The sequence below is a fragment of the Eumetopias jubatus genome, unplaced genomic scaffold (genome assembly GCF_037043125.1).
Source record: "Eumetopias jubatus isolate StellerSeaLion01/CBP00866 unplaced genomic scaffold, mEumJub1_p1.0 scaffold_16, whole genome shotgun sequence".
NCBI classification, from domain to species: Eukaryota; Metazoa; Chordata; class Mammalia; order Carnivora; family Otariidae; genus Eumetopias; species Eumetopias jubatus.
Window position 1 is genome coordinate 60,762,790 of NW_028274822.1, and position 21,869 is coordinate 60,784,658.

General features: G+C 42.0%; 1 protein-coding gene across 7 annotated transcripts in view; it reads right to left on the reverse strand.

Annotated features, from left to right (window-relative positions):
- The window catches only part of PIEZO2 (piezo type mechanosensitive ion channel component 2), a 588,882-nt gene that overhangs the window by 152,693 nt on the left and 414,320 nt on the right, over positions 1–21,869 (reverse strand). For 3 of the 7 annotated variants that reach the window (XM_088019742.1, XM_088019740.1, XM_088019739.1), the window contains exons 18-26: positions 20,526–20,567; positions 14,361–14,393; positions 13,803–13,996; positions 11,735–11,895; positions 3,666–3,842; positions 3,254–3,379; positions 1,478–1,678; positions 570–774; positions 347–448 (exon numbers count right to left, since the gene is read on the reverse strand). In XM_088019742.1, the coding sequence (XP_087875868.1) occupies positions 347–448; positions 570–774; positions 1,478–1,678; positions 3,254–3,379; positions 3,666–3,842; positions 11,735–11,895; positions 13,803–13,996; positions 14,361–14,393; positions 20,526–20,567 (1,241 nt within the window). The remainder of the gene's footprint in view (positions 1–346; positions 449–569; positions 775–1,477; positions 1,679–3,253; positions 3,380–3,665; positions 3,843–11,734; positions 11,896–13,802; positions 13,997–14,360; positions 14,394–20,525; positions 20,568–21,869) is intronic. The other 4 variants (XM_088019744.1, XM_028089342.2, XM_088019743.1 and 1 more) reach the window with 2 other exon arrangements.

The window sequence follows — 21,869 nt, forward strand, 5'->3', positions numbered from 1 at the left end:
AGAACCACTTTGCAAAAAACAAGGCCTCCTCTGCAGTCTACCTTCTAGAAGGTGGATGAGTAGAGTGGGGGGAGGGCAGCAGGAGAGTGGGTATGTGCGTGTGTTGGGAGGTAAAATACGGAAGTGGAGATGGTATTTCCAATGTTTATTTATTAATTTTGCAAATGGAGTGGGGGCCAGTAGAAGCCATTAAGGACTTGTGACATTAATGCATCAAGACAAGCTTTTACATGATCACCAAGTGCATTGGAGGAAGCAGGGGCACTGATGCACAGCACACCAAGAAGGATCAGCAAAGAGAAAACCAAACCCCAGTGCTCTGTGGTCCCGTGGCTCCAACACTTACAGACAAGAAACATGGGGTTGGGCCGCACAATGAAGTCTGGGAAGTACAGCCACTTTATGATGTTGTCATTGAAGCTAGCACCCTTGAATCTCCATGGGTAATCTGCAGGGCAGAAGTGGGAAAGAGCAAAATCAATACGCTTCTTCCCTGCCCTTGTCCCAACCGTCCACGACACAAGGGCTGATTGCAAGAGCAGCTGGCTTCTGGGGAAGGGCCCACGCACCTCTGCAAGGAGCTGCAGGGATGCCGATACAGATGAAGTACTGGAAGGTGATGATGCACGCCAGGAAGCAGCAGTACTTGGGCCAGATCTCTGCAATGGCCTTTCTTCTGCGCCGATATAAGACAGCTATCAGCCAGCAGGCATGAATCATGGCATAGAAATCCATTCGCTGACCAATTACATTAACTGACATTAGGAAACAGGTCTGTGTAAGGATGAAAAGAGGCAAAAAAAAAAAAAAATCGGGTTTACAGGGAAGGGGAGTGGTGTCACCTGTCAGCCCTGTGCCGGTGGTTCAGAGACCTGCATTCCCATGGGGTGTCTGTCTACACATGTTCACCAAGCCTTGCCTCTGTGCGATGTCTTACAGCTTGTATAAATTGCTTCCAAGGAAATCAATGACTACATCACTGTGAATAAGAACCACTTCAAACTGTGAAGAGAATAAAGCTACGCTCTCTTCATGAAGCACCACTGTTTCAAATTCTTTCTGTTAAGAGGCAGGCACTACCACAACCATTTCAGGTCAAACCAGTTCATTTTGGCGAAAGTTAAACTCTCAGAATGCACAAAACACAAAGAAGATTTGTAATACATTAAAGAAGCCAGTGAAAATGACAAAGTGGTATCTGTGCATCTGCAAGGCTACAAAGATCCAGAGAGGCCAAGTTCACTGTGGCAGAGTAGGGAGCACTGGCCTTGGTCTTAGAAAACTTTCAACCAGGCCAGGTGAACCCTACAGCAGAATGTCCTCATGCTGATCTTGAGGAGACAGTCATCAGAGCACAGAGATGTACAAGTAAGCTCTAGTGGCCAAATGGCCAAAAAAAGCAATTGGGATTTTCACAGAAAAAAAGAAAAAAAAAAAACAAAACAAAACAACAAACCCACATCAGCAAGAAACTCACCTCCAGACCAAACTTGTAGAAGAAGTAATTTATGAAATATTTGGCACAATTAATAAGTCCATCATCTAGATGGAGTCTTGTAATGTCATGAAAGATGGTTTTAGACACCGGGGCCGTGAGGTTGTTTCGACCTCGATAGTATTCCTGATGGCGGTAAATTGTAACCTCAAAGGCCAGAATGGCCAGCATTAGGAGATTATTCTACAAAGCAAGAAAACACAGTTGTGTGAAGCCAAATGCTTTAGCTTGGTCACTTTAAGTAACCCCCATAATCAATCTTTTTTTTTCACATTCTTGGTGTCTAAAAGAACAATGCTTTATAAAATCCCACCTCTATAGAAGTCTTGAATTCAATGTTCATTTTCCCTATGGTAGAGTAACAAGGTGGAGCTACCTGCACTGTGCAATCAGGGTAATTTCCAGGATGCTAGGATCTAGAATCTCTAGACAGAAGGCTGGTGATGCTCATTCCTGTTTCTGAAAAAGAACACTAGCCATAGGAAGATGCAGTGACTAGTTGCCTTGGGAGGGTGGTCCAAACTTGTTTGCAACTTTAAGTGCAAAATGATACAGGGCCATCTGGGAAACAGATGAAGCTGCAGGGGAAGTCTTTCAACACCTTGGAAATTTGGCTAGAGAGAGCTGCAGACTGACAAGCATGCTGCTGACCATAACATAATCATAGTGAAGATGAAAATAGTTAATGTTGATGGTACCGCATGTGCTATTCTGATTGCTTTTTTCAAATATCAGTTTCTTTTAGCCTTATAACAGTTCTTGACAGTAGGTAGCATTTGTATTGCTGCAAATCATGTCTGTCCTATGAGAAAAAAATGGGAAAGCTACCCACAAAAAAATGGGATGCTTAGTATTTTTAAAATTCCAGGTGATGAGTATAAATGCTTTATTTCTAAGTGCTTCTGTCAGTGTGGTATGAAGACCGCTCAGATTATCCATCAAAGTAAAATGGGAACAGTCCGAAGCATATTTTTTTCATTAATGTTTGTTTTGACTATTTGCAAAGTTTCTTTTCAAAGATAGGTTGTTAAAAATTGTATTATCTATAATGATAGCTAGCTGGAATTTTAAATAAAAACTTGAAGAAAAAATTATATTACCTTTCAGCATAATATAGGTCTTTTATTAAACATTGTAGAGAAACAATTTAGACAGCAAACATTTCTCATAAATGCTCTACCTACTTCTCAGGAATAACCGCTATAGACAATTTGGTATATTTTACTCGATATTTTTCCTTGTATCTAGAAGAGATCACACTATGCATGGTGTACTGAAATTTGCCCTTTTTTAAAAGCTAATATATTTTGGATGTCTTTCAACATCTCACATTATCAATCTACCTCAATCTTTTGGTGGTTATATAATATTCTAGTGAATATATTTGTCATACTTTATTCAATCAATCTCAAACTACTTGATCAATTTCTTTTCAGCACAATGCAACACTGATGGTAATGTTTAGTCATTTGTTTCAAAGGTGACTCCAAATGTCACATAAAAAGGCGAGGTTACCACTCCAGCAATCCTCAGTGTCGTTTAAAGAGAGCACATTCTGCATGGAGCACTGGGTGTTATACGCAAACAATGAATCATGGAACACTACATCAAAAACTAATGATGTAATGTATGGTGATTAACATAACATAATAAAAAAAAGGCGAGGTTATTATCAGATACGATATCAGAGGTCTCAAGGCAAAGGCTCTCAGGCGTTAACAGTGCAGAGGGGCATGCGAAGTATGGTGGAGGCCTTACCCTCAGGTAGACAAGCAGAGGGGAAGACTTCCTCAGGCCCACCCATTCTGTTGGGTCAATAGGAGCGCTGTAGAGCTGAGACTTGTTCAACTGGTGGATGGGTATATTCGTTTGATTTTCATTTGGCTGAAAAGAAGAGAACAAAGAGTTTTAAAAAATGGTTGCAGAAATTGGAAGAGTTCAGATTTTTCTCCTCAAGCTTTGTGCAAAGGACACAGTGGGACTGGGAGGGAAAGATCCACTTCAGGGGGTGCGATCTCAGCAGGGGAAGAAGGTTAGGGCCAGGATGTATCGAACATGGCTGAGGTGACTGAAAGGCCGGACAGAATGTGCTTGGGGGTGTGGGCTCCCCAATATCTGTGTCACTTCCCTAAAGACCAGGCAAGAGGAGTCCCCTGTCTTCAAGGCTCACCAAGGAACAGTTAACAGAAAAGTTCTCAGGCTTAATGGTTTGCAGCTGGTACAACATTTTGCAGACGATGATTACACATGTCCAGACAGTGCAGACACTTGAAGCCAGACGGCGCAACTTGGCATATGGCAGAGCAAAAGCCCAAGAAATCAAAAATACATAGTTGAACAGAGACACCTGAAAAGATAAAATCAGAAATGGGGACAAAAATACATAACATGGCACAAGAACCACAAAATGTGGCAACTCGATTTATTCAGTTTGGCAAAGTCTGATTGAGCTCCTGGCATGTTTGAGGCATTGCCCTAGGTGTGTGTGTGTGTTTGGGGGGGGGGGGGATCTTGTATGACAGAAAGATACATAACCAGATGACGTCAATATAGCATAGCAGTGGCTCAACCACAGATGGGAACAGGCTCCTGTAAGAAGACCCAGAAGGGGTCCTTGGCCCCATCTGGAGTGCCCAGAGCATTTTCTGGAAGGGATCCTGCCTGAGCTGGGCCTTGAAAAATGCGTAAACTTAGCCAGGCCAAGAAAGGTGAGAGGTGCCTTCCAGGTAAAGGATGTACAGGTACAGGCAGGAAAGCATGATGGGACATGGAAGGGACAGGTGGCCACAAACAACTGGAAATTCTGGACTTGAACATGGTGAATGGCAGCAGTAAATGAAGCTGGAGATGCAACTGAGAGTCACACTTTATGGACCCCTTTTAAACCATGCTATGGCCTGGGAACCCTCTGTGCGGAAAATAGAGAGTCAAGACTTACCAGCAAAAATCTTAAGGAAAGATTTTCATTTTGTTGAAATAAGTATAACTGAAGAATGAAGATGCACCCATCAGAGTTCAGTGACAGGTGAGGAGACCCACTCATGGGTACTGCCAGGAGAACATGACCAGGGCCCAACTAGGGCCGTGGAGCAGGGATGGAGAGGAGTCACAGGTTTGAGATGAGAAGTAAAACTACCTGGAGTTGTTGACTGGTTGGCTGGATGGTGGCAATGGCTGGGGTAAAGGAGGGGGTGTAAGGAAAGCCTCCCAGGTTTCTGGCTTGGGAGCCAGAGCCCTGAGAGGATAATAGTGCCACTACTGAGACAGGATCTTGGTGGGGGTCAGGGGCAGGTGTAAAGAGGGAAGGCAGTGACATCAACTTGCTTTAGACTCTGTGTGTGTTTATCAATCTGGTAAGATGTCTAATCATTTCTAATGGTTCTCCATAGCCAACAGTTCATGGAACAATATAGAAGGACGGCCATTTCACTCATCCGTGGAAAACACTCATGTGATTAAAATAATGATTAAAATAAGATCTGGATATTGTTAAAATAATGTTGTAAGAACACTTATTATCATCAGCATGAATTAATTAACATTAATAGCACATACTCAGTTGATAAAATTCAACATGTAGCCAGGGCTAAGTACTGTGGGCTATAAAACGTTTCGTCACCTGATTGGCTGACAAAACTACAAAACAAGAAATGAGGAGACTCTGGGACAGCATTTAAGTCTGTAATTTAGTAGCCACTACTTTTCTACTTGTCACTGTCCAGGCAAGGAACCTCTCTGAGAATAAAGCGCTGAAGTATTAGGGTAGTAAGAACTGCCTTTCAGAATTAATTGAGGAGGAAAGAAATACCACCTTGTGAACTCTACAGCGCTCACAAACACAATAAATGTTACATTTTAACAAAATATTTTGATTGGCTAAATGACTCTTCCTTCGTCATCAGCCAGTGTCATGTTAACTGGGATATTTAAAAACATTTCTTTTCTCCTCGATTAATTCTGTAAGCCTATAAAAGCTACTAAGAAATTAACTCTGTTATTCTTTTTAGTATGCATTTAAGGCACTGAGCATAAAAACAGCACAATGAATTTACATAGAACTCTTAATATTTTGAGTGTTAGAGAAAGATACATTTTATGAAGTCCTAACTAGGCTCAAGGTAGCATATCCTGTGTGGATTCCTGGCCTCAAGAAACACATGGGGTAGTGCCAGTGAGAACCGTGTAGACAGTCATGACAATATGGTGGAGGGGATGTCTGCCTGGGCTGAAGTTAGCTGTCTGGGAGCATGGGGCTGATCAGCTAGTCCAGGGTTAGGGAAGACTGTCCATGAGTGTTCAATCTAAACTGAGGTTGGAGATACAAATGGGAGTTAGCCAGGCAGGGGAACAGCAGGTGTGGGGCCTTCTGGCAAGGGAGAGCATGGGGTGGACATCCTTGGAGTAGCAAGTGGCTCACCATGAGAGCAGTGTGATCAGGGTTCCTTCAGAGGGCTTTGGAATCCATCTAGGCTAGGGTGTCTAGGAAAGAAAGTGGTGAAGTGGTCTAGGGCCGGATCATGAGGGTCCTGTAGCTAATGCTTGTGAGGACAGGAGAGCTGTTGAAAGTTTTTGAGTCGAGGATAACATGAACATATTTATGCACTGGAAAGACTGTTGTGGCTGCAAGATGGAATCCATACTGGCAGGAGGAGAGATTGGGGCATGGTTGGGCATCTGGTAGAGTAATCTAAAAGGGAAATGACGTGGAGATAGGGGGCTCAGGTTTAGAGATGTTGAAGGTGTTTTGGGACACTCAAGGATGAGGTCATATCCAGCTGTGACTTGGAGATACGGGCCTGGAGTTCAAAGACCGGATGGCATGAAGACACAGATTTACAATTCTTGCATGTAGATGGTGAGTGAACCACAAGAACTCATGAGACCACTCACAGAAGGTCTAGAATCAGAAAAGTGGGCTGCAGTTAGAACCTAGAGAAGAGAGGAGTTGGTAGGAAGAGAAACAGCCCATGAATGAGGCAGAAGGGAGGGGCCAGGGAATTGTGCTGTTTTGGAAGACAACAGAAGCTCTTCAAGGACAAGGAAATGATTGTCAATAGCCAATGTCATAGAGAATCAAGTAAAATGAGGCCTGAACAGTGTCGGTGAGGTGGGAAAATGGACTCGGAGAAGCACCATACTTCATCCAACATAAACATGGTTGATGATGGTCTTATCCTTTCCCTGATGGTGGGAATGTCGTGGAAAGTACTTAAAAATTTTACAAAAGACAAATATCTGGGCCCCAACCAATATCTGATGAAGCAGAATTTCTAGGGAAATCACTGGTCATCCATGTATCTAACACGTGTCCAGGTGATTCTTATTATCAAGAAATTTGGGGAAGTAATTTTATGCCATATGCCTCCCTCACAAAACACTTTTCCACAAATTTCACTTTCTCTGAATATAAACTTCTAAGGCTTGAGGCCACCACCTTGAGAGAGGAGCCCCTGAGAACTGTGGTCCCCACTGTAGAGTGGCCCAGCTGGCCTCCTCCCTCAGAGCACCTGCAGCCTCGGTGACCGCCTCCACAGTACGACCCCTGCATGACATGCCCTCCCTTGCACCCACAGCCTCCTGGGATGCCTTTAATGTGACTTTGGTTTCATTTGCCAGCCATGACTATCAGACTGAGAGCCAAGGCAAGAAATGTGTCTTTCACGCCTTTGTGCCAACATCTAGTGGAGTATAAGCATTCAATTTATTGTAATTTAGTTTAAGTGCATAATAGAGGCTAAATAAATGGTTACTGAGAGTGAAAATAATAATTAAAACATCAATTGACATGTAGGGTAAATATCAAGCTTGCAAAGACATTTTATTTCCTTTAGCCAGTAAACTTTACTGAGCTGCCACAATTGTCCAGGCCCCATACGAGCTGCTCAGGATGCTAAAATAAGGTGTGGTCCCTTCCTCAAAGAATAACCTGATCTCTCAGAGCTTTCTGGGAAACTTTGAAATTAGAAACATATAGCTGCATATAAAAAAAGATGACAATGTTAGATATATATATATTTAAAATCTAGGTCCTTCCAAAGTGGTGTCCCTCTGGTAAGAGATAATGATGTAAAAGAATGGCCTCTATAATAAATTCTTTCTCATGGTCTCTTCTTCCTCTAATGCCCATGATGATAACCTTATAAAGGTTTAATGTTTGACCCCAAAATGACCTGAGAAATGACTCTGAAATTTTGTGAAAACAAGCAGCCTGCTGATGGCCTTGGATAAGGAAGAAGATTTCACTGGGGTCGTTGACTTTGTTCTCATTTTGCCATTTACTGATCAGCAATTTTTGAGAAAGGATATCTTTTGTACAAATCAAAGTTAATAAGCTATGAATGGAAACTATGTGTAGCAAATGTCATCACTGATGGGCTTCTCTGGTTGAGGATGAGCCAAGCCTTCAAAGGAGAAGAGGCCCCTGAAGGAATAAATCAGCAGCTCAGAGGTGCACAACATCAGGGGCTGCTGGTCACAGGTGAACAATGCCCCTGGAATTGTGCAGCATAGCTTCCTTCCTGCCCCCGCCCAATGTGAACCCTAGACATTTGTCTTTGTTATAAGCAGATAAGATTCAGACATATCATATCCTGGATTTGGCACATGGCTCCTTATAAGAATCAGTGTTTGTCTTTCTTCCCCAACTGTATACTCATTAGCATAGAAAGAGTTCAGTTGAAACCTCGTGAGGCACCAAGTTAGAACCAATGGAGGCAAAACCTTCCAAAATGAGGTGCTAGCCAGCCATGTAGAAATTTCAAAACAAAACTGTTGATGGGAAACCGTTTAGAGGGCTTTTCAGGCTCTTGGGGAGGGTACAAATGGGTCAAGATGGTGAAGCTGACAGGAGGGAGTGTGAAGAAATTTCTTCATAGGAGGTGCTTCTGTCAGTGCCCACCCCCCACAAGGTGATGGGGTAGGAAGGAAGGGATGCTACATTCTCTACCTAAACCCCAAACAAGGAGCTTCAAACAGTACCATAAAGAGATGCTAATTTGTGTATTCTGGAATCTGGACACTGATGGCCAACTTCACCCAGAAAACCCAGCTGGTACAGCTTTGGTGACTAGGCCAGGAGTTACCTCATTGCGAGACACATACACTAGCAGAGCACAGACTGCATGAGTGCGCACAGCCCTTAGACCTGAAGGGGGAAGAGAGAGGGCCCGGAGCTGTCCTACGTCCTGCTCAGTGACACTGCCTGCCCGGGGAATGAGACTCCAACAGAAAGGGTCAGGAGGAGCCGATGCTGGAACCAGGCACTAGAGGAGCCCCTGAGAGAAGGGGGGGTTTAATCAGCCCCAGGCCACTGTGAGGCCATCCTAAGAAAGCACACCACCATTCCCACCTGAGGCTGTGGTCCAGCATGGGAGGCCTTATAATGCAAGTTAGTTCACTGGAAGGAAGGGCAGAGAGGGAGGCAGTGAAGGGTGTGTGTGTGAGAAAGAAAGAAGCTGCTAGAAGAGGAAACGCTTCTATCTGGTAAGAGATTAGAGTTTAGTGCTGGTGAGGATGCAGAGAAAAGGGAACTCTCGTGCACTGTCGGTGGGAATGCAAACTGGTGCAGCCACTGTGGAAGACAGTATGGAGCTTCCTCAAAAAGTTAGCAATAGATCATCTACCCTATGATCCAGCAATCACACTGCTAGGTATTTACCTAAAGAATACAAAACACTGATTCAAAGGGATACGTGCACCCTGATGTTTATAGTAGCATTATTTACAATAGCCTAATTATAGAAACAGACCAACTATCCATCAACTAATGAATGGATAAAGAAGATGTGGTACTGGAGTGTTACTTAGCCATAAGAAAGAATGAATTCTTGCCATTGGCGACGATGTGGATGGAGATAGAACATATTATGCTAAGCAAAATATGTCAGTCAAAGAAAGACAAATACCATGTAATTTCATTCATCTGTGGAATTTAAGAAGCAAAACAAATGAGCAAAGGGTAAAAAGAGAGAGACAGAGAGGCAAAGCAAGAAACAGACTTAACTGTAGAGAATACACTGATGGTCACCAGAGGGGAGGTGGGTGGGGGATGGGTGAAGTAGGTGACAAGGCTTAAGGAGGGCACTTGTGATGAGCACCTGGTGTTGTATGGAAGTGCTGAATCACTGTAGTGTACATCTGAAACTAATATCACACTGTATGTTAGCTCACTAGAATTTAAATAAAAACTTAACAAAATAAAAAATAAAAAGACTTCTAACTTCATGAGAACAAAAAGAGATCAGAGTGTGGTTCTTTTCTGTGACCTGACAAGTCTAAATAATGAAGTGAGATTCTGTTTGCTCTCTGAGGTAACTATAGGACTTTCTATTACCTGGGAATGATCAGAAAGTTTTGCAGTCAGGGACATGGAGAAAACTTTCTCTGTAGAATACATTTTAAAGGGACAGTTGAGGTCTGAAATGAAGTGATTTTTATGATTACAGCCCACGTGTTCTGATCGCTTGATACTGCAGTGACGTTAATAAGAATCAGTCATGAGGGGAAGCCCAGAGGCTGAAGTCAGTGCGTGGAGGACAGAGCTCATGATGTCCAAGGATCAGGCAGGAACTCACTCTTTGGGGCCGGAAACCCCTTATGCAGGTGGAATAACAGGATTTGAAACTAGGGTGACACACTTTGGGGCTAACTTTCTCACAAGGGGATTCTGGCAGATGTTAGCAGCAATGGGAGCAGTTTTTCTCTGAGGCATGAACATCTGATGTGCTTTAAAGTTATAAGTGAAAGAGATGGAATTAGGGAGGAAAGTTCTGGAAGTCTACACAATGTATGAATCCTAGAGAAGGAAATGGTCATACGGCATCAAAGGCCTTTTTCCTAATGGTGTAACGGGATGAACAGGTCATGACGCTTTATCAACTTGATAGTCTATGTACAAGACATTCTTGGGACTCATTAGGATGATTTTAACAAATATATGCCTGCCTTTTGTTTAGGATTTGTAAGAAGTGGTATCATTGAACTCTTCCTTTCTCTTTCTGAACTCCATAGGATGGATTTCAGATAGTGGATTTTCCGTGCCCTACTCACACTAACTTCTTTCATTTAATGCCCATTGGCATCATAAAATGTCTTCTCTGCAACAACTTCTCATGCCGTCCAAAGACATCTGTACATCAGATTTGGTTAATTCCGAAATGACCTTTGCTATTTGTAGCCAAATGCCTTCTCTCGCCCTTCTTCGTTGCTCTTTAATTCTCTACCCTCGAATTCTTTCTGAATTGGTCAATTTACGTCTACAGATGCTTAAACATCTTTGTCTTCAATGAATACACATGGCAGGCTAGATTTTAGTTCTAATTAATGTATAGACTGTTAACAGTGGAGTGCATGTCCCTTTCTGCTATAAATCTCACAGGTAGAGTAGTTTCTGTTTTTATTCCCACCTGGCAGTGATGATGGATCCATTCCAGATGGTTTGTATGAAGTAGAGAATTGTCTAGTTTAGACTGGGGAGCTCACATTAAGGTTCATCTCTTAGTTACCTACTTGTGAAACTTTTAGGTTTATGTTGTTGTAGTTGTAATATGATATTATTTAACTTTTTAAAAATTAGAGGCAGGAGTTCCCTGACTGAATTTTTAGAGGGCAAAGACTCTTTGAATTGTCACTCAAAACTAGTCCAGAGAAATGAGAAATATGTGTAAATTATCTGCTGAATAAATTGAAAAGAGCTAATCTCTTCATAGTCAGCATCAAATAATTGTTGGCTGAATGATGCCTCCCCTCCTTCTAGATGAGAAAAGAGAACTGCAATACAATGTTGAAACACGGTGTCTTGTCTCAAAACATCCAGTAATAAACAAGGTGAACTCTGGCACAGATTTTACTAAATTTGGGAAGCTGAGTTTACTCCTTGGTAACATAAACTGGCATATTATTGTTTTCCTCAAAGAGAGTTTATGCACAGGTAGTACAAAAGAGCAGCCTACTCTCGCACAATTCAACTAAAGACTCCATGGAAATAAGTAACCCTTCTGATATGACCAAGCCAAGGAGGAACTAAGCCAGGAGCTTCTTTCTGCCCTGCTATGTTTCCTACGTCTCAGGACAACTGCCCTTTGGTTTTCTACATGTCAAAGTGTATGTGCTGTCTCTGAGGCTTGGTGTTCTAATTTAATGGGGATTTCATTTAAAATAAAATCATGGACAGTTGGGAAAGGAAAGCGATGACCCACTGTGGTTTTGTTTGGCCTGAAGATACAACAAATGTTCACTTGCCTCTTTCACAGAAACCCAGATAATGTACGATGAAACAATTTTGATGATATGTAACTCCAAAATCCACCACATGAACACCTGCAGCTTGTGGAAATACTCCAGGAATTTTAAGAAGAGCACAGTGAGGCGGTCAATCACCAGATGCCATTTGTTCCTTAAATCTGCAAAATAGGAAATTCACCCAAGGGCATAAAACGTTGTGGGTTTTTTTTTTTTTTTTGCATTATTATTTAAAGCAGATCTTGTAACATTCAGGTTGGAAGGAGAAGCTGCAAAATAATAGTGATGGATGAATTCTAAGAATTTCAAAATCTGGAGGAATGGGGTCTAAAAAGTCCCACATCATGATGATTTAGACGTCATGCACCAAGACTCTAAAGGACAAGGTTGCTCTCCTTAAATTCATTAAATCAGCATGAAGGAGTATTTTTTGACCTTATTTACTCTTATTTACTTTATTCCCTAATTTCTTGGGAATATTAGGTAACTGAGCTCCCTTGAAATGACACTTATCTTCCAACAACCGCGCTTCTGTAAGTTCCGGGAGCTTAAAGAGGGAGTGGACAAAGCTCACTGGTCACCCTGTTGGAGCGAGCGGCAAGAGCCTGCTCCTTGTTGCAACTGAGAGTGAACACTGAGTGTCTGAATGACCCAGTCCCAGTTCACGAAATGGGGTCAGACTCACCCTAATCATAATTTTTAATCATATTAGTCATCTCCTTCTTTCCACCTTGTGCTAAGTAGTAATATTTTGCAGACTGGGGTCATGCTTCTGTTTAGAAGGGTTGTTCATGTGAATGGAAGTCACCACAGAACTATTTTGTGGCATCAGAATGTCACCACATGTGTAGACAAAAGCTCATGAGCCCAGACAGATAAGACCTGAGCATCTCTAAGTAGCTTCTTCTTCACATGGCTGGGGTGGTTGTGGTAGTTATTGTCTTCAGTTCTAAAAGTTTCAGAAGGTCTCAGTTATTGTGAAAAATGCTTATATACAATAGTATAATAGTTGATACAAAGATTTCAGTCATAACCGAGCATAATTTAGAGGTGTAGATGGCAGGTATATGAGGGAGTGCCAGAACAAAGTACAATCCAGTTTTTGGTGAGATCCTTTTAGTAAAGCTCAAAACCTTCATGCAGTAGTAGAGCAAATCTTAGTCCTGGGTCCTTGGTCCCACCGAGCTTTGTTCTCCTTCACCCTGAGGAACAGCCATTGCTTAGACATGGACAGGGCCATTCTGGGTCCCTCTCAGGGTCTTCTGAGATGAGGGGGTAAAAGGGACCAGGTTTGGGGGAATTTGCCTTTGGGAGGGATCTTCTGCCTTGTGCTTTTTCATTTTCTAATCCTTTAAAGCACAGAGCACCAGAACAGACTAAGCATTCTGCCTTCTCTGTCAGATAAGGCGTCCTGATCACCACGGACGCTCAGTTCTCGTCATGCCCTATGAAACGTTACCTCAAGGCTATAAAGAAAATCAGAAAAAAGAGCCTAAAGAATAAAGAGGGAAAACCTAAACTGACAATGACAACAAAAAGACCTCTAGGACTTGGCTAGACATGATAATTATCTCATCGCTCATTTGCCCCTCCAGTTCCTAGGTCCTAAAACATTAGGACTGAACTATAAGTATGCTCTTAATTACCAGTTCCCTGGAGAAGTCCCAGACTGGTTTCTTTGAGAATGCATTTGAAAAGGCCCTGTCTAGAACTTTCTGAAATTCTACATAGTTGCCTACCTCTGCTGCTGGTAGGAAACATCCCTGACTAGGTTTCTGACTGAGCCCAGGTAAGAACCACACACACAGCCTGAGCCTGGCGGGGACCACCTCTGGTGGCTCAGGAGCTGACAATCAGCCATCTGCTCTCTTCTGCTACCTCAGGATCACAAGGAAAGGATGGGAGCAATTGGAACCGCACTGTTGTAACTATAGCAGCCAAAAGACCACAGCCCAGCTTCTACTTCATGGACTGGATCAAATCTCTATCCACCTGGAACAAGTCTGTTTCATTCACTGAGTCTGTCAGCCAGGATTTTCTGAGCCCCTGTTGGTCGTGGGCGGGTTACCTGATGTCTCTTCCTCCTCCTCGTCCTCCTCTTCCTCCTCCTCCTCGCTGTCTTTCCCAAGCTCAGCCTTCTCAGGGCACCCCTCTGGTTTGTCATCCCCACGCTCGGCCAGCTTCCTGATGTCCGGCTTCTCCAGGCTGGCGGTCAGATTCATCATGGCAAGGTCCGGAAGGCTGCCTTCGGGGTGGGCCAGTCTGTTGGCAGAGAGCAGCCAAGTCAGGAGAGGAAAGAGTGCGGGAGAGATCTGAGTGAGGGGCAAGTAAAAGGAGGATAAATAAAAATGAAAATCAGTGCAGGTGCACAGGCCTTGCAATGTGGGGTTGTTAGTGTCTTGTCACTTTTTTTTTTTTTTAAGCTCTTTCTAAAAACAAACTGTAAACTCAGTTAGGTCTTGTTAGCTTTTCCAATTCGGGTTCTAATGATTAGTCAGAAATGAGAGCTATCAACACCTAAACTTGACATTTTTCCCGGAGGAGAAAATGGTCAGAGTTTAGGATGTAGAAGCATGAAATGGCAATCATGTAGAGCAAGCATTTCATGGCTTCACGGGGGACTTACTCATTTTGGTGGATTGGTAATTTTTTCTTGATGCTGCTCAAAGTAATTGAAATAGAAAGGAAAAAAAAAAAGGAGATGAGAACAGAAGAATTATAAGGAATGTCAGAGATCACACATCATGCTACATATCATTCACTATCGCATTCCTGTATGCGTTTGTGGTAAGTCCTAATGCCAAGTGCATTCCAGGATGGCGTCAATAGAGTGCTTTTGCTATGAACCCTGGGTTTGGCGGCTGAGTTGAGAGTGGACAGGATTGCAGGTCATAAAGGGAAGAACGTATAGACGACAGAGGCAAATCATGTCATGCTCTTTTAGTAATGCAGCAAACCATCCCACAAGAATCCAGTCATTCACACTCTAAATAGGATTTTTAAAAATTACTCTTAAATAACGTGTAATCGCAGTCAACCTTTGCACAGGCTCATCCCACTCTGCTGTCATCTAAAGCAATATGCAGTGGAGGCAAAATGCTTTCAGGAGTAAGAAGTCTGCATTAGGTCCCAGTCTGCAGGCACTGGTGCTTACTGGGGGACTAGCAGTCATGGGGACATGGGGTGTGACAGCCCAGGTGAGGCACGGCGACAGTTTCGCTGAGCCCGGACAGCAGCCAGAGCATTACAATTTATTTCATACTGGACAATAATGAGTACCATCTTCCTCCTAAATTGTTAGAAAGTAGATCTTTTTCCTCATAGCCAATTTGAAGGAACATTTGTGGGCAATAAAGAATATCAGGGAAAGATCCACTGGAAATACTGAGAGTCTTCTCCATTTATAATAATTAATGTATATTTCAGCCTGGTTGTAACAGGATGGACAATTAATAATGTTATCCTACCTGTATAATTGTGGGCTCTGAGCATATTATTTAACCTTTCTGAAATTCACTTTTTTTTCTGTAAAATGAGTAAGTTTGGCTAGATAAAAACCTACACTTATTTGCAACTCATTGATTTTATATTTGAAACACATCTGTGAAGCTGGGTAACTATTGCAATGAATCTGCATTGTCCTTAGACTTTTAGAGTTTTATCATTCAAAAGTAATTCCTCTTAACAGGGTGCCAAGCAGGTAAATTATGGAATGCAGAAACATTGTGAATTGAATAAAGAAAGACCATCCTGAGGATGGCTCCACATTGGTGGAAGGAGTTACGATGACATACCACTTTCTTGTTTTCCAAAGCTAGTCAATCCACCCTCCTGTCTTTGGGGAAGTTCCCCCCACCCCCCACTCCTGAAACTCCAATACCATATTTTACACACCAGCACTGCATGTCAAATCACAGGGGGCATATATGCTGTTCTTGCTTTGCTGGGACTCTGCATGTGAAATGGTGTTAAGTGTAAAAGCAGTCAGCTGTCACACAATTGCCAATATTTATATCTCTTCAGCATTGGCAGGGGACGCATTTTGTAAGTGAGACGATACCTCTCATTATGACATTTGGTGGAAGGATGACCTTCTTGGAGTGCATTTTTACCATTCTACATCAGTACTGCCACGACTTAGTACTGACAAGAAAAACAACTTGCCAAGAATTAGAGCTAATTAATGGAATGAAACTTACAGAGATGAGGCTGTTTCTGCAGCTGTCATGCTGGCTATATAACAAAAAGTCCTCAAGCGAAGAGATCCCCAAAGTGTCTTGCCATAGGCAGGGCATATTGAGGGGAGATTAGCGAATGAAGGAATCAAAGAGAAACACTAGAGTAAACCTTGTGGAAGTGTGTCCAGAAGGTGGACTTCTGGAAACTTGTAACAGTCTACAAGAGATCTGGGACAAGATAATGTTGGGGAGAGAAGAGAACCGAATATCTGTGTCTGAACCAAGTATCTGCACATTTCCGTCTGACATAATCCTTGGGAGGAAACCGGGTATGTAAGATCCAGATGCCTTCTGGAGCAGTCTAAAGTCGGGAGCTTGTAATGGATGACAGAGAAAAAAGGGAAAACCTGTATCAGCCTGTTGTTTACTAGACTCTAGGAGTCTGTTAACTGAGAAATTGCATGAGAAAATCCGTGTGCACAAAATATGTACAGATGAAAATAGTTTTAGTGCCTGGAGTTTATGATTTTACAAAGGACACCTGTGTAAAGTCTTTCATTTTTCTTCAATTTTTTCATAGCAGTTTTTTTGAAGGCAATACAAAATAAGGTTAAAGCATGCTCATTGGAATCAGAAAGACTCAGATTCAAGCCTCACCTAGACAATTTACTAGCTAGATGATTTAGCAAAACTCCCTACTCTGTCCCCTAAGTCTCAGTCTGCTGATCTGCAAAATGGAATAATAGCACCTACTTCACAGGATGCTGGGAAAACTAAGGTGATTTCTGTTAAGCTGTTAATACAGTGCTTCGCACACAGGGAATAGTTTTAAAGTAAAGAACCATCTGCTAATGATAGATCTTCATGTACCGCTTTGATAATTTGTATCATGAAAAGGCGGAGTTAGAAATATGTCTTTGCAAGGGACCACACCATGCTGGACACCACCATGCTGGGACAAGGGCTCAGCTTGGACTATAACTCTGTCATTAGCACATTCTTAACAGAACTTGTATATTACAATGGCCATTTGGAAGAAAAAGAGCAAAGATTTCTTCTTTGGGAGTCTGTGTCCACCATTCTCAACCTTCTGTGCTCTCTGCTGTCTGCCCACCACCTGCCACCATGCATTTGCTGAGGCTGGGCTGCTGCGCAGGTGGGGCTCTCTGCACAATGTGGAGCTCATGGGCAGAACTAGCCCCCAGTTTGCCATAGTGAACAGCTGGACTGAATCTCCTCTCCTAGAAAGCCTGTGTACGTCAGTGTAGATATCCCCCGCCCAATAAATTTTAAAAAGGGATCCTGTTATTTCAAAAAGTAAATTGGTAACCACACTCCCTGAAACTTACAATATAGGTAATTCTGTGCTGATCTTCGTGTGCAGATGATCTAATCAGCACTTGAAGGAGATTTATAAATAGACATGGTGATCAACTGGATTCTCAGAGAACCCCCTCCCCCACTTCCTTAAAACCCACCTTTTTGCATGCTTTTCCCCACTATGGAGTTCATTTTCTTTTCTTTTGCATTGTCTTTATCCATGCCTATAACTTCTTCACCTTGCTTTTACAATGCTCCGGGCTCTGCGCTGTAACCCTCTTACTGACTGACCATTTCTCCTTCCGCAGTCTAACAAAGCAGGTGATGTTCTCTTTGTGTTTTCACTCTTTCCTTCTGCACCCACAGCTTTCTTTATACGGTTCTTTATACGGTCCTTGATGCGTGCATCTCTCCATTTGTATCTACTTAATTTTAATCTAATGATGGTTCTGGGGGCTCTTCCTTTGAGGGTGGAAAGCCAGTCTTAACTCTCCTGGGCTCCCTTGCAAAATGTAGCACTGGGCTTGGTATACAACGTGACTCACTGAAGTTTGGCCAATAGATTCTACACACACCACATGGGCATTCTTATTTGAAACAGAAGAAACAAATTATGTTACATGGACAGTTGAAGAAACCTAATTCTGTATTGGGAACTAACTTTGAGTAAATATATGAAACCACATATTAAGGTAGTTTCCATGAAAGAAAATGGAAAGTCTACCATTGTAACATCTCCTTAGTCTAAATTCCACTTATTTTTATGACTGTTCTAATTTGGAATATGTAGTAATGTAAACTGCACCCACCCTATTCATTAGACTATTAGAGAAAAGAGGTGTCTTGCAAATTTCTAGTGTTTATAACTAATATTTAAATAATATTTATACTGCTTAAGATTATTTTCTAGAATGTATACACACTTTTAGAAGATGGTATTCACAGATGAGCACTTGATTTGTAAGTTTAATATCACATCTTAAATGGGCATGGTAGTAATTTCCTCCAAAAAAAACCTACTCAACAAATTGGGTGTAACATGGCCCTAGGTTCGCCATATGACACAGAAATGACCATTATTCCTGTTGAAATATTCTAATTCATTCTGTTTAGGAATTCAGTTGGAACTTCCTCTCAATTATTCGTATCATCAAAATTTTATCAGTCACCCACTGTCCTTACCACCCCTACCTCACACCTTGTTAGATCATGCCTACATTTTAATCAACCCAGAAGCTGAATGTAGGTATGTCTTCTCTTTCATCCAGAACTTACATTTACAAACACTTTATTCTGCTTATGAAATAACACTGAGCATACAAGGAAGAAATTATGGAAGAAAGAAAGCTTAATTAAAGGATTGACTTACTATTTTCATCAAGACCAGGTCCTATTCAAAATTGGACATGCTTTACACACAGCCTTTCAGAAACACAGTGAGGGAAGAGTTTATTGGGTAACATCTTCCCTGGGGAACGACTTTGGCCTTTTTTAATAAGCATTCAGACTAAAATGAAAGATTCCACAGCAAAGAAGATAGTGCTAACAGTGGAATGTTTTGAGTCTTTAATTATTTTAGATGACTCTGGATCTTGATCATTCTAAGAATTCCTGAGTGCATTCCCTGGCCTTGTGACTTGGGTTAATGGGGATAGGCATTCTCTCAAGAGAGAAGTCTGAGACAACCAGAACCATAACTTGTATCAGCCCCTCCTGTTAGAGCCCATCAAACTGACTTCTGCCTTCTTAAGTGTCCCAGCCATCTCCTCATATAGCAAATGATAAATACTTTACGGGAAGAAACAGAGACAGAAAGAGATGGATGGACAGGGGAAGAGGGAGAGAGGGAGAGGGATGGATGGAGGGATATGGGAGTAGAGGGGAGTGAGGGGGAGAGGGAAAGGAGGAGAAGGGGAGGTGAAGAGAGATTGAGAGAGAAGTTCCTTATGTTTAGAGAGATGAAATTTCAATTGTTGCTCAAGATGTCCAGCTAGAGTCTTTATCTTACTTCTCTGCCTATCAGCTAAAAACCCGAGGTTGACTCTCCTCTCTCAGGTTGTCAACAAAACTAGCTCCCAAAGGAACCAGCCAGTCTTCATCTCTCCTTCTTCAGTGATCTGCACAGTGATGCACTAATTTTTCACACTTCTTTCTAGAAGTTTTGGTCCCCAGGCTTTGCTATTTGGTTGTCTGCCTTGGGATTTTACTTAAGAGAAAAGCGAATGGAATAGAAAACCAACAGATCTTTCAAAGAGTTATTCTGCTAATTGGATTTATTGCAAAATACATGTTTCTATGAACTAAATTACTGGCTTAGGAGTGGATATTTTAATTCACTTATTTAATGAAGTCAGGATAGCTTTAGGAAATTAGATCCCAAAGGATCTTTTTCTCTGTACTCTTAGGGAAGTTGAGGATAACTCTGCAAACAACACTTATCAAAGCTTACTCTTTATTATGTGTGGTCATCTGCATGTTTTATCTCCCCAGCTGGGTGATAGGGCTCGAAGGTAGGGCCCTGTCTCAGTGCCCATCTCTGCATCTTTTGTGAAATCTGGTGATGTAAAAGATCTTTCTTCAATATGCTAATCTTTCAAGTTGGGGTATATTTGAAGAAACCAATATCTTAATTTTCTTTTAACCATATAATTGTTGTAACTATTACCACTTCGTTCAGGAAATATCCACTGAGGGTCAACAGATGGGTGAGGCCCTGAGGTAGGTGATAAGTGGACACGTGGTGAATTATACAAGGACTCCAGGCCTGAGGGAGGAGCTGACGCCTCTGGCAAGGGAGATAAGACAGGCAGGCAGACAGAGTGTCAGAAGGCAGCAATGATACACTGGGCTGTGAAAATTCAGAGGAAGGGCAGAATATTGTAGCGGGGAAAGTTGGCATTTGTGGGCAGGTTTGTGGAGGAGGTGGTTCTTGAGCTGAGCTCTGAGTGATGTGTTCAAGAGAGCAATAAGCTCTCAGGCAAGCATTGAGCTAATTTACCAAAGAATAAAAGTAACGGGGCATCCATTTGAACCAAGACCAAAGGTTGAGCACCAGCTGAAGACCCTTGGAAACCTCTGAATCCACTTGCAGCACCATTCAGGATAAACATGAAATGGTTTGGTTGGCAAAATACATCCATGAGCATACCTGAAGACCACTGTCCACTATCTGATGACATCATTTACTATCTGATGACATCATTTTTCGTTTACAAAACAGCGAAGTGTTTAACGCACCAAGAAACCGTTAAAAACAAACAAACAAACAAGAGAGAAAACATTGAGGTACCCACCTATTTATTATTAGATATACGCGCCCATTGACTTTGGCATGGCTACGAGGTGAGAGATGGAAGCACAAGGTGGCATGCGGATGAGGAGACAGGTGGGAGAGAGAAAGAGGAGACTGTTAGAGAGCAAAGAGGTAGACTGTCTTGCAAGCTTTAAGTATTCAGGTGTGTGCTCATCGATACTTCCATGCACGACGACGAGTCAGGGCAGCCAGGGTCAGGAGCAATGCGAAGTTAGATTAGTCAGGAAAAATGCTTGAAGGGAACAAGTTGCTCCATTCTTCTCGTCCCTCCCCCTCTCACACACTTGACTAAAAATTGGTAATGTTTCAATTTTCAGAGCACAGTTATCAAGTAAAAGACAATCTAAAAGATGAATTCTTGCTCTTTCCCCCAAATTAAAAAAAAAATCCTACTAAGTAACCATATGCAACATAGTATTCCCTAGGTTTTCTAAGACTGAAGTTAAACAAAGTCATTTTGTTTCTATATGCATGTTCTAAAAGAAAGTATGGACAAATTGCAGGGATGGATATTTAATTATACAATGGATATTTCACACATTATTATTAAATATATACGTTATCAGAGACTGTTATTCCCAATTTGTGGGCCAGATTTTGTAAAACATCTACAAAGGAGGCAGGAGCAGAGAAGGCAAAGCATGACAGTCAATCCCAACTCTAAATACTTCTTTCTCTTCCTCATTTTGATCTTAATGTGGTCACTTATTAAGGGCTCCAGGGACAAAAAAAAAATATTGTTAGTAAGGAAAATACCCGGATGGGAACAAGTTGCTTAAAAAGATGGGATATATATCCTACGCTCAAAGTTAAAATTTGGGGACTTTTATATTAAACTGTTACAGGAAATCCCAAAACACGGAACTTGAATTTGAACCAAATCTTGAACTCTATAAGTTCTTAGAAAACTGTTTTTCGAAGAACTAAAAATGAAATCCCATGTTCCTAACCTCTTTAGGTAGCTGGCCTTGTATACTCTCTCATCACTCTATGTCTTCTTGGTAGAAAATTGTTCAGGGCATGCTCGGGGCTAAATCCATGGCCACGAGGAAGGCAAGCAATGACCTCAAATGGCTACAGATCATTTAGATCTTCTTTCTCCTCTTGCCATGGCATGGAGGGTGAGGGCTGTGAGTGGAACAGCCATGGAAACGGAGAAAACATCTCCACATGAGACTGTAGTCCTTCCCCAGAACCTACATAATTAAATAATGTTCTACATGCTTCCAGGGAACTCCGAGGAACAAATTCCATTTTCACATACCCTAGGTCTCAAAAATTGTGATTCTTTTGGGCTGGTACAATCTTTGTTGAGCTGCATGGT